The sequence below is a fragment of the Nanorana parkeri genome, unplaced genomic scaffold (assembly GCF_000935625.1).
Source record: "Nanorana parkeri isolate BGI_ZX_2015 unplaced genomic scaffold, ASM93562v1 scaffold153, whole genome shotgun sequence".
NCBI lineage: Eukaryota > Metazoa > Chordata > Amphibia > Anura > Dicroglossidae > Nanorana > Nanorana parkeri.
Genome location: NW_017306421.1, coordinates 509,025 through 522,110, shown reverse-complemented (window position 1 = coordinate 522,110; position 13,086 = coordinate 509,025). Strand labels below are relative to the sequence as shown.

The 13,086-nt window shown below is 41.4% G+C and overlaps 1 protein-coding gene across 1 annotated transcript; it reads right to left on the bottom strand.

Moving 5' to 3' along the window:
- Window positions 1-212: 212 nt before the first annotated feature.
- On the bottom strand, window positions 213-12,908 carry CDCA5 (cell division cycle associated 5). The gene is made up of 7 exons (XM_018554314.1): window positions 12,830-12,908; window positions 10,050-10,114; window positions 9,081-9,143; window positions 7,792-7,884; window positions 5,280-5,321; window positions 4,603-5,109; window positions 213-373 (listed from the first exon to the last, which is right to left on the bottom strand). The coding sequence occupies exons 1-7, from the start codon at window positions 12,885-12,887 to the stop codon at window positions 293-295; spliced, it is 909 nt and encodes a 302-aa protein (XP_018409816.1). The 5' UTR covers window positions 12,888-12,908; the 3' UTR covers window positions 213-292.
- Window positions 12,909-13,086: the final 178 nt, after the last annotated feature.

The window sequence follows — 13,086 nt, the reverse complement described above, 5'->3', positions numbered from 1 at the left end:
TTGACTACGACATTAGACTCACCGTGGGCCACATTTACTTTAGATTTAGTACACAAGTACATCTATGAGATACTTGTAATTCTGAATGTCATTTCTTTAACAATCACATAAAAGAAAGAGCAGAAGATCTTATTACAAGATATATTTAGCATAAAACCACTTGCCACCTTTCTAAAAACACATACATACAAAACTGGGGACAAAGATGTCAATAAGAAATACAGATACATCTAAAGCTCTATAGGAAATGTATGTACAAGAGAAGGTCCATAGAAGACAGTCCTGGTTTCTGTCACTCCACTACTAGATCAAATTTTTCAGCTTCTTCAAACTGGGCATTCAGGGTAGCAGCCCATTCATCAAGATCAGATTTCTGGAAAAGAGGAACAGAAATAACGGCATTATAGACAAGTTACCAGATAAAAACTTTAACACACAGCTGGAGGCTAAACGCTGACCAGATACTACAGCATATGGGGCTGCCATTGCAACTTATAAAGGTGCAGATACTCAGCTATCCATGCTTAAAGCGGACCTTCACACTCAAAAATCAAAATTCTACCAATGCATCCCCCTATGTATGAGGATTAATAATAACAGACATGTCAGGTATAAAATGCTGTGATTTTGAAATACTTGCACTTGCAGAGCATTCACTTCTTGCTTTGAAAGGGCGAAAAGACTTGTTTGCCAAAACAATGCACACTGGGATTGCCTTGTCATCAAGCAGAGCATTGCTGGGAAATCTCATCTGTAGTCTCACGAGATCTCAGGGAAAGGCATTTTTCTCCCCTGATGTGCATAGTCACATGTAGGGATGCACCGAAATGGAATTTTGAGACCTTTGGGGGGCTCTAGGGAAAGATTAGGGGTCAAAAAAGACTCCTGATATATCCCTTTTAAAATAGAAAAAGAGATTGAAGACACAGAGACCTCAATCTCTTTCTGCAGGCCCTGTTATAAATTAACAGGAAGCCTCTATACTGAGTGCTCCTGTTCATTCACACATTGTGGATATATTATACTTACTACGTCCACAATCATGAATGAATAGGAAGTGATGTCTCCATAAAGGGGACCTGTCACATAGGGGGGTTTCTTAGCCCCCTCTGTAAAAGCAATAAAGTTTAGCGGAAAAAAATGAGTTTCCAAAATTTTTTTTTTAAAGTTACACATAAAAAATTATTTAAAGAAACAAATTTTTTAAAAAGTCGCCACCCATACATACACGCATGCAAACATGCGTCAGGTGCGCATACCGGCAAAAACGACGATTGCGTCCATTACGCCGCACTTTACATATCGCCGCGAACGTCGCAGTGAGAGCAATAATTATAGGACCATCAATCACCGATAACACTAAACGGATAAGCTGTAAACGCTTTTAAAGCGTCGCCTATGGTCAGGGCTTGAAAAATTTGATGGTGTCTCACCAGTCAGTCAAAAGTTTCACCAGTCAGCATGACCGGACTATAGCCTTGCAATTTAAGTAAAAAAAATTTGGGGACAGATAGAGCTTTCTTTTGGAGGTATATAATCACCACTGGGGGTGGGGTGTTATTTTTTTTTATTATATGATGAAAAAAGTACCATAAATGTAAAACAAAAAACAACAATGTTTCCCTACGTTATGTTATAAAACATTTATTCTTAAATAGACACCAAACATGTCAAGCCTTAAAATTGCGTGCGCCCGCAAAAAACGCCCATAGGCGACGATTAAAACACTTTTACTGCTCATCAGTTTAGTATCAACAGTGATTAATGGCTCTAAAATTATTGCTCTCACTCCGCCGTCTGCGGCGATATTTAACATGTGCGGCACAATAGGCGTTTTCGCACGTAGGCGCACCCAACTCATATCTGCGTGTGTATGTGGGGGGTGGGGACTTAAAAAATGTTTTTTTTCTTTTTTGTACGATTCTTTAATTTTAGTATTACTTTTTTTTTTTTACACACAGCTTTATTGCTATTACATAGGGGGGCTAAAAATCCCCCTATGTAATAGCCAATTTACATGACAGGTCCTCTTTATGGTGGATGAAGCAGAGATCGGCTTCATCAGCTTCTGTAGCTGGAGAGTGACAGTGAATGCAGGAAGTGATGTAATATACATCACTTCCTGCATTCGCCATGAAAAATGGCCTGGTCAGGAAGGGGGTCAAAAACACCTGGTCAGCAAGTGGTTAAAGCTTTTGTCCTCCACGTGGGGCACCGGCGCTGCATTGGAAGGCACACAGACCGGTGCCCAGTGGCGAGGAAAGAAGCTGGGATACACTGAAGAATGCAAAGCCGGCAATTATCTAGAAGTATGTGTTTGTAGATTGTCATTACTAAACATTTCTAAAAGGTGTGTTTGTTGTTGTTTTAAAGATATGGGTAAAGGTCCGCTTCAAAGTTGACCTGGCAGAAATGCATCCATGCCAAGTAATGTGCAAGTATAATATTTATAGGTATTTATTAACGCTTATGGAGATCACAATAGTCCCGCGGACAATTCATGTGCTTCTCTTTCCAGAAAAACAGAGCCATGTTTACTAAGGTGGCATTCAGGGTCAGCATCTACTTCCTGGACTGAGATAACACAGTCATGCATGTAAATCCTGGTGCCTGGGCACTTTTCACAAATATCTAACCATGCCTCTGCATGACTAGTTAGGTCAATAAATTTCAGTGACTAGTAGGAATAAACACACAAGTTAACCAGACCATGTAAACATCAGGGTATGTACATAGGTTGTACCAATGCAATCACTTTAGCATCGCATGCAGTACAAAGTATACATTTTCTATTGACTGTATTCTATTACAAGGCAAATGCATAATCTAACTTAGTTTAATTCTCAGAGGATGTCAGACTCCACCCCCTACCACCTATCCATACACAGAGACATAACAACTAGAATGAACAAACATGAAAAGAATCCTTCAGGTGATCTAGTCATAAGAAAAGAGCTGTCCCTCCAAATCATTGGATTCAGGTGTTCCAATCACCTCCATGGCATTACGTGTATAAAATCACGCACCTCGGCATGCAGACGCTTCTACAAACATTTGTGAAAGAATGGGTCGCTCTCAGGAGCACAGTGAATCCAAGCATGTTACCGTAATAGGTTGCCACCTGTGCAATAAGTCCATCCGTAACATTTCCTTGCTACTAAATATTCCACAGTCAACGGTTAGTGGTATTATAACAAAGTGGAAGCAACTGGGAACAACAACAACTCAGCCACGTAAAATGACAGAGCGGGATCAGCGCACGCTGAAGCGCACAGTGCGCAGAAGTCACCAACTGTCTGCAGAGTCAATAGCTACAGACCTCCAAACTTCGTGTGGCCTTCAGATTGGCACAACAACAGTGCGTAGAGAGCTTCATGGAATGGGTTTCCATGGCCCAGCAGCTGCATCCAAGGCTTACATCACCAAGTGCAATGCAAAGCGTCGGATGCAGTGGTGTAAAGCACGTCGCTCCTGCATTCTAGAGAAGTGGAGACGTGTTCTATGGAGTGACGAATCACACTTCTCCGTCTGGCAATCCGATGTCTGGGTTTGGCGGTTGCCAGGAGAACGGTACTTGCCTGACTGCACTGTGCCAAGTGTAAAGTTTGGTGGAGGGGGGATTATGGTGTGGGGTTGTTTTTCAGGGGTTGGGCTTGGCCCCTTAGTTCTAGTGAAGGGAACTCTTAAGGCGTCAGCATACAAAGACATTTTGGACGATTTCATGCTCTTAACAGTTTGGGGATAGCCCCTTCCTGCTCCAACATGACTGCGCAGCAGTGCACAAAGCAAGGTCCATAAAGACTTAAATTAGTGAGTTTGGGGTGGAGGAACTTGACTAGCCTGCGCAGAGTCCTGACCTCAACCCGATAGAACACCTTTTGGATGAATTAGAGCGGAGACTGCGAGCCATGCCTTCTCGTCCAACATCAGTACCTGACCTCACAAATGCGCTTCTGGAAGAATGGTCAAACATTCCCATAGACACACTACTAAAATTTTGTGGACGCCTTCCCAGAAAAGTTGAAGCTGCTATAGCTGCAAAGGGTGGTCCAGCTCAATATTGAACCCTACGGACTAAGACTGGGATGCCATTAAAGTTCATGCGCGTGTAAAGGCAGGCGTCCCAATACTTTTGGCAAGTGTGTGTATGTGTGTATTAGATGGGAACTTTAAAATCAGGGATGTTAATATCTAATGTTTTGATATAAAGGGAACTGCCCATATTTTTATTCAACTTGACATTTTATGCTCTCCAGCCTAAACCCTTATGGAGGAAGGGAAGGTGCCTGACTCGGGGAAGGGAAATTTTTCCAACACCACCACCCCCGAATGAAATCCCACAGCTTCATAAAAGCCACAAGAGCCCTTGCAATAAGCACAAAGATTCTGATGGAGCTGCCTCTTGCGGGAGGAAACACAAGAACTAAGGCAAGCCCCTGGGCATATGCTTAAATAATCTGTTGGCCTTGTGCTTACTGTTTTTAGGTGGAAGGAGCGTACAGTATCTCACATTTTGCCCTGGGGAAGGACAACAACTAATGAATTTCCTCCAGCAATTATAAGTAGCATTCTGCACAATCGGTAATACCCAGGAATTCTCACCTCTATTTGGGGAGCCTTCCGTTTCCTCCTTTTCTGCTTGGCCAATGGTACTCCAGGAATATTAGGATCTGGTTCTTCCACAGACAGTCTGATTGACTTTCCAATTACACTTTCTATATTTGTCTGTTTTCTTTTTTCTTCATCTCTCTTTTGCTCCGCTTCTTCCTCCGGGCTTTCAGAAGTAAGAAGATTATCAAATCCAAAAAGAGACCTACGCCCTGCTTTTGGGGCTGGGTTTGGAGTGGAAGTATCTGAGGAGTCTGTGTCCCTGTTGGGACTGTAGAGAAATGAGCCGCCGCACATGGACATTTCCAAGCGGCTGTAGGAACGTCGCACTTTCTGAGACATAACTTTTGCTCTGTCATCATAGGAGGGAGACTGAGGGATGTTCAGGGGGATTGGAGACAGGACATCTATTTTAGAAACAAGCGACTGATCTGTAGCTTTATTATGGACATCTTGAGATTTGTCATTGACTGTGTTTTCCTTTTCAGAGTTTGGTGAAATCTGAAGAAATAGTTATAATATAATACAAAGATGTTTAGGAACAAGATATAATATTGTCTGAGCTTAGACTAGAAAATAGAGAAATGGTTACTGAATTGCACTGTACATAGTATGCAAAAGGATGGCATACTTGCAGAACAGAAAAAAAAAACAAACAAAAAAAAACTTACCCTTGAGCTTCTCCTTAGAGCAGGTGTAACACCACTGGAAACCTAAATAGTAAAAGCAAAAAAAGTCAAAATCATTCACATTATCATCTGCTAAAAACCAGCATAATCTTTGAAAAAACATCTGGAGAAAAAAAAAAAAAGGATATACTCAGTTTTGGCTTCTGTGATGACATCCTCCTGTAGATGAGATCCCAGGAAATGGTGAGCACTTGCAGATCTCCTACCTCAAATAATTAAAAAAAAAAAAAGAAAAACATTAACCCTTTGCAGTGGGGCTACCCCAGCACTAGCACCGCAAGGGTTTAGTGCTCGTTTGTGTCTAGGTGCTAAAAAAAAAAAAAGTTATACTCATCAGACCATCCGAGCTGGCTTTGTTCTTAGACTGGTGTCTAGAACATCTCTCCCTCTTTGCTGCAGTGGTCTAACGATCCTGGTCTCATCACGCGCTATACACTGTGCATAGATGTGAGAAAGCCAAGGAGCATTCCATCTGTGCAACAAAGGATGAGACATGCTTCAGTGATCACAGAAGCAGGGAGCCGACTCGGATGGTGTGTATAACCTTTTTTTTTTAGCATTTAGACATAAACAAGCACTTTTTTTAAAAAATTTATTCTGCTTTTTAGTAAGGGCCATGGGGGGGGGTTGTACTTAAAATAGATCTTGCATCTAAAATTCACTGTCTGCTTTTTAAGACTGTCAGATTATACTATGTGATGTATACTTGAAAAGTAATATTCCATCTTGAAAAGCATTGGGTATACTATCTATTGTATATGCAAACACACTTACAACTCTTGTGATAGTCAGCCCCACTGATTAAAAGCTGCTTTGGAAGATAGGTGAGCTCTAAACATGAGGTACAATGTTGCCACGTTGATTTCCCTGCCTAAACACTCATTTAAAAAATCAATCTCCAGTCAAAAGAAAGAGGACGACAGAGAACTATTGTTTCTTATGCAGAGCGGCAAAACAAAACATATATTCACAACATCTCTCTAATACATGCACATTTAAAATACAAATACAGCAAAATACCTGTTGACCTGACAGAAATCCAGTGTGCTCCTTATGTCCAGTTTGTGCTGGACAAGTGCTTCTGCTGTACTTGTCCAGCACAAACTGGACATAAGGGGGGGGTAGAAAGAGATTCATTAAGCAATTATATATGTATTGTCTGCACTGTATTAGCAGTATATACTACATATAGAGTATATACTGCTAATACAGTGCAGACAATACATTTACAATTATACTAACATGAATGTATTAAATGATCTGTATGTAGCCCTGTACTATGGATCATTTAACCCATTCATGTTAGCAGAGGATCATTGTAAATGTATTGTTGCAGGCACTCTATATGTACATGTACTATATACTACATATAGAATGCACTGAACAATAGATTTACAATTATCCTCTGCTAATATGAATGGGTTAAATGATCCGTAGTACATGATATGTAGCCCTGTACCCCCTTTTCCACTTACAGAGCTAGGTTATTTTTCTTTTAAATAAATATTAATGTAATTTTATTGGTATCTATCTACCAGTAGCTGCCTCATTTCCCACCCTCGGCTTATATTCGGGTCAATACTTTTTCCCAGTTTTTTTTGGTAAAATTAGGTACCTCGGCTTATATTCGGGACGGCTTATACTCGAGTATATACGGTACATTGTTTACTTTCCAAGCAAAATAATGCTGCTGCCTTGAGTCCCAAGAGCCTGCCCAATCACTGTGCATAGGGAAGGTCCCTTGGGAGATGTAATTGTAAGAGTGTGCCTACATCAGTAGGAACTGAGCTGAAATGCTCTAGAGGGGGAAGAGGGAGGCTTGGGGGTAAATTTGGGTAATGCCTGGACATACACTTATTGAGGTTGCCGTGGTGTACCTGACACAGCATTTTAATCAGATGATCCTATACTAAGCTTACATAGTTTTATATGCAGGTCTACTGATGCACTTAGAAAAAGCACTTTAATATTTTTAGTTGTGATTCACTGAAGCTACTGGATTGCAGAACACATTAAAACCAAATGCATTTCAACTTGTACATCACAATTGTAAGCAGCCCAGCCAGCTTGTCTTATAAGCAATTCCATTGTTTCTACAACGTATACCAACACTGTATATACAGTAAAAATCTGTACGCCTAGAGACCCCTTGTTGTTTTAATTTTCTTTTCCACAATCTGTTACTCACTTCGATGAGATATATTAGGGGGGAATTTATCAAAACTGGAGCAGACAGAATCTGAAGCAATCAGCATCTCTCCAGTTTGTTCATGTAAGATTTGAAAATGAGACAGAGAAGCTGATTGGTTGCCGTGCACATCTGCTCCAGAATTTGTCTGCTCCAGTTTTGATAAATTCCCGCCGCCCCCCATAGAGTATGCAGATTTGGAGAACCAGACAATATACCTTTGATTTCACTACCAGCTCTGATGGTGTTCATTCGTCAGCATATCAAGGTATTCTTGGATTACACTATTTATATTAGAAGCCTTACCTTAGGGGTAGACTGAGGAGTGGCTACAGCAGTAGTCGGTTGTTGTACAGTGGAGGTAGTTTTGGGTTGAGATTCAGCAGAAGCAAGGGCAGCCTGGAAAAGAAGAAGTTGTGATATGGTTACAGAATTCCTTGGAACTGTAAAGGAATATTCCATACTAAATGAGTATGAGTTGTATAGAGATACAAGAATCAAAATAATACCGAAAACAAGTCTATTGTAATTCAGAAAAATAACCACCATGACTTCAAAAACCGAGATGCACTCTTATGCAAATATTGACTTCCTGCTAAAAAGTCAGCCCTTACTTTGCCCCCTCCCCCCAGCAAAGAAATTATAAACTTAAGCTTTACTGACCTCTTAGGTGTCATGAGAACATGTCAAACCCGTAGATTTTCTGTGGGTATGAACTAAAGTAAACCCGTTATGGTTCCTTGAGAGCCCCTGACACCCAGACAAAATAATAAACTTTCCATAAAAAAAAGTTGGGACTGAGGGCAGCCCCCATGAATCACACCTTGCCAAGAAGATAGGTTCCTAATAGGTTGATGAAGCCCTGCAGTGCATTGTGGGATGCGCTAAGGGCATCTGTCAGTGTCAACAGTAACATATGACAGAATGTGCGTACTACAGACACTTGAGTTACAGAGGCTCCCTCCAGCAACAGATTGTAAGTAATTGTTAGCAGTTGGCACAGGCAGATGCCCCTAGTATCCATGGCCAATGTTAGTTTAGTGTATAATACCAATGCACAGGCCCTCTTTTAGCATAACCCTTTAACAAATCAACATGTATCCATAAGGTTAAAGATCTCCAGAGCTAAAGTATACACTTGTGGAACCCAGTAATTTCAGGATTTAAAACCATGTATTTGTAGAAGGATAACTGTACTAATAACTTCTTACCTTTGCCTATTATTTACCTCTGCTCTGGGAGCCATCATAACTGGTCAAGGCTAATATATGTTATGGTCATACCTGGTCTGCAATCAAGGTTCGCAGTATACTTTACAGTTCAAACTGCAGACAGGTTGAATGTTAACAAAGCAGTGTATGGCATGGAACTATGATGGCAGCTCTCAAGAAGTAGAGGGAAGAGGGTTTTTCTTTTAATCTGAATTCTTGGATGTATTAAACGTTTCTTTTGTGCAGTCTGTAAAACAAACTAGCCTAATGTACAGTTGTATTTAAAACAAATGTATTCAACTTAAAAATACAAATTGGCTGATGTTAGGTTTCAAAGCTAAAAAGTGACAAAGTCAGCAGCTACACATAAGATGTTTTATTTACCAGAGTCTTCCTGGGCATGATTTTCTTAGCTGTGATCAATACCTTCATAACTGGTGTAGGTTTCTACAAATATTAAAAGGCAGCATTGTTAACATCCATGGTATTTACTTAGCAATAGCATTCATTTACAAAGTAACCTGCAGGGGAAAATTGGTAGTCTGGTTGTCCACTATTTATATTTCCAACACGAAATCAGCATAGTCAGAGCTCTTAGGTCTCGTTCACACCTAGGCGTATTGCATATGCGCGACCGTCGCGTGTTTTACCACGATTCGCTGTAAAAAACGTTGCGCAACCGTCGCGCGTTTCCGAAGGCTACTTGGCTGTATCCCAATGGAAACGCGCAACAAAACGGCCCAAAGTAGTACCTGTACCTTTTCAGGCGTGGGCCGTTTTGTAGCGCGTTAGGGACGGGCGGAAATACGCCAAGGTGGGAACGAGACCATTGAATACAATGGGATTTATATTTTTGAGTGTTTTGTAGAGCGTTCGTCGAGCGTAGAACGCGCTACAAAACGTTCAGGTGTGAACGAGGGCTTAAAGCGGACCTTTACCCATATCTTTACAACAACAACAAACACACCTTTAGAAATGTCTAGTAATGACAATCTACAAACACATACTTCTAGAAAATTGTTTATTTTTCTATTTTAAAAGTGAAATATCAGGAGTCTGTTTATGTCTGGGCCCCAATGCCCCTAAAAGTAAAATAAAATTAAAAAAACAAATAAAAAAAAATGAATACAAATTTAAGTTTATAAAAAAAATTAAAAATGTAAAAAAACATTTTTGGTCTGACATTTTTTTTATTTCAGTTTCATTTCAGTTTTGACATTTTCATTTCGGTGCACCCCTAGTGTGTATTCATATTACAATATTTTCCCTGCCTGGAGAAAAACTTGGATGGGTCATAAGAGTTAGTTTAAAGCTGTGGACTTGAAAGACAAAACTTATTGCATAGATACATACCGGGCTATCTGTAGATTTGTTGAGTGAATTTCTTCCAGATCTTCTGGCAGGTGGAGAAGTAATACCTGGAAAAGATCAGAGATTGTTTATAATACCGAAAATACTCAACAAATATAAAATCAGTATTTTGACTTAAACAAGAACACTGTATACAGTTGGCAGCATTTATGTCTGAGTGAACCTCAAAACACATTATTTCTATTACAGAATGCTCAGAAAATCGAAGTCAAATTTTTATTTTAAAATAAAGCAAATCTGTGCGTAAAACAAAATGATGCCAACAGCAGCAGTGGATGGCTGACAGTATAAGCCAGGAGCAGACAAACTCGGCACTCCAGTTGTTGTTAATGAGTCACATGAGGCATTGCAAGACTTCAATAACCACATGTCAACCCTTGGTATAAGTCATCGGTTATACAAGCAGCTGAAGAAACTCTCAGTTGCCTCCTGCAGTCTGCTCACTTCAATGTAGTGGTAATAAGGCTTGCACCCATCACATCATACACAGAGGTACCAGACAGCCAGCCTGGGTATTGCCACTTGATTGGTGGGCAGCCTGTTTCCTAGGTAAAGAAAGTCTCTATTTGCAGGGCTGTAAATTTAGACTTCAGAGTCTTGATGGTCATTAAGCCCTTATGAAGGGGGATTCCTGTCCCCCGAAACACGTTGGCTGTGCATAACTTCTTGTTCCCATTTGTGAAGCCAATAAAAGTTTTTTTTTGGGGATGTGAGATGATTACCTGGTGCCCTTCTTCAATCTTCATCCATGTGCATCCGATTGGATGCAGTCACTGGCTCCTTTGACAAAACTCAAGTGTGGGGGAGTTGTCAAAACAGCCACCATAGCTAACATTTTGGGGTGACTCGCTCTGTATATAGTCAGTGTGTGGGAAGGAGGAGTGTCACAGCAAAAGGTCAATTTTTTCTTTCTGACTGGAATGGGACTTTAATGAAGCTGTGACAAGTGTGGTAATCTGTAGCAACCTGATTTCATCTTACTTCTGTCACACCACTAAAACATGATTCCTGATTTTTCGTTATGGATTACTACACTCTAAGCCAGGGGTGGGCAAACTCCGGCCCTCCAGCTGTAGTGGAAAAACAAATCCCATGAAGCATTGCAAGATTCTCACATCCACAGGCATGACGGGATTTGTAATGTCATCATTGCTGGAGGTCCGGAGTTTGCCCACCCCTACTTTAAGCATTACCATTTCTCTTATATGCTCCTTTCTATTTTCTTATATCCTTCATGATTTAGTAGTTCATGGCGGGTAGCAGGAGATTGGATGCGCAGTTGTGTCTGAGGTAAGGTAATAATCCGTTCTGTATTGTTAAAATACAAATGCTGTTCAAACTTAACAGAACAAATGTTTTCCTATTAACTGTTGCTTAACGATTCATCTTCCAGCTCCCTATATAGTCACATGCAGGCTGCAGAGTGGCGGCTCCTAGTTCTGGGTGAGATTTGTCCAGACATGTTCTAAGCCAGTGGTGGCGAACCTTGGCACTCCAGATGTTCCAAAACTACAAATCCCAACATGCACCTGCCTCTGGGAGTTATGTCTGTGGCTGTCAGAGCCTTGCAATGCCTCATGGGACTTGTAGTTTTAAAACAGCTGGAGTGCCAAGGTTCGCCACCACTGTTCTAAGCTGTAGAAACAAACTGAAACCTGAATTTAGAGTCTTTGCGGTATTCCTTGAAATAGAATAACGTCACACTAAAAGCAGCTGGAGGGGTGGGTGGCTTGTTTTAAAGTTCTTTTACGGCTTGTTAATACGTTCATTTATTTTCCATTTTCTGGGCACAGGTGCACTTTACTCCCCACAAGGTGTTATGTCGCTCACACTTAAGCGCGACAAAACGTTCATGACAAGGAATACCATTAATTTCTATGACCCCGGTTCACACCAGAGAGTGTTTTTATCCCAAACAGAAATACGCCCGTCGCTGGAAAAAGTACATGAGCTACTTTATGGTCGTGTAGACTTTAATGGGAAACACCAAGAAATGCGCAATTCAAGCGTTTTTGCACACATCGTTTCCAACAGAGGTCCATGAAACCAAAAAGCGCTGTAATCTGCCAAAAAGTAGCTCATGAACGCTTTCCAGCGACAGGCGTTTACTGCTTGCGACAAAACACTCAGGTGTGAACAGGGGCCATAGAAATTAATGGGATCCTTAGTCTTGAACGTTTTGTTGCGCTTAACTTTTAGCGGCATCACACCCAGGTGTGGCAGGGGCTTAAAGCCCAACGGAACTTTTAGTTTGAATCAGCTAAATTCAAAAAGGTGTTTGAAGTCTTTCAGCTAGCTTTTTCTTTAGAAAGCAACCACATTGCAGGTAGGAAAGCCTGTACCCTGCTGCAGAGAAGGCACCCAGCTGTCTGTTTGGAAGCAGTGGTCTTTCTGGAGAGGTCCAACAGCCCCACCCCCTGCTGAGTCAGAAACAAGCATGAGATTAGCTAAGTGATAAGCTATGACCCTGACTGAGCATGGAGTATGTCAGATCTCTGCAGAGAGGCCCTCACAGATAGCAAGGGTCCTTTTCTTCAGCATGCTGGCAGGGGACAAGCATGTCTACTTAGGCTGTAGCGGCTTTGTAAAGAAAACAAACTGTAAGGCACCATTTGTGATACGTGAAGTTGATCAATGCCATTTCTCCGTTGTCCATAGATAGCAGACACAGCTGACAGCTACGTGTTATATACCCGATTGAAATGACATCTGCACCCCCCGGCAGTATAATTCTAGTACTTGTGGAATGGCCTAGCACTCACTGTCTCTTTTGCAGGTGACTGTGCCCCGGCTGCTGCCTCTCTTCTTCCGATCAGACATGATGGCAGCTCTGAGGACCCGCAGATGTCGTCCCTACGGCCGATCTCTGGCACCGCCGCCTCACTCTCCTTGTGTAATAAAGAAGTCTAATCTTCAGTGATCTCCGGAACTGACACCCCGAGCACCGCCACGGCAATACACAGCTCCATCCACAATATTCCCCACCGAGACCATTCGAAGTCGTTCAAAATGCCCGCGC

Coding starts and splice junctions, on each gene's coding strand:
- CDCA5 (XM_018554314.1), bottom strand. CDS start 12,887: ATGTCTGATCGGAAGAAGAGAGGCAGCAGCCGGGGCACAGTCACCTGC. Junction 5,322..7,791: donor CTCCTCAGTCTACCCCTAAG/GTAAGGCTTCTA, acceptor TTTACTATTTAG/GTTTCCAGTGGTGTTACACC. Junction 5,110..5,279: donor CTCTAAGGAGAAGCTCAAGG/GTAAGTTTTTTT, acceptor CTATTTCTTCAG/ATTTCACCAAACTCTGAAAA.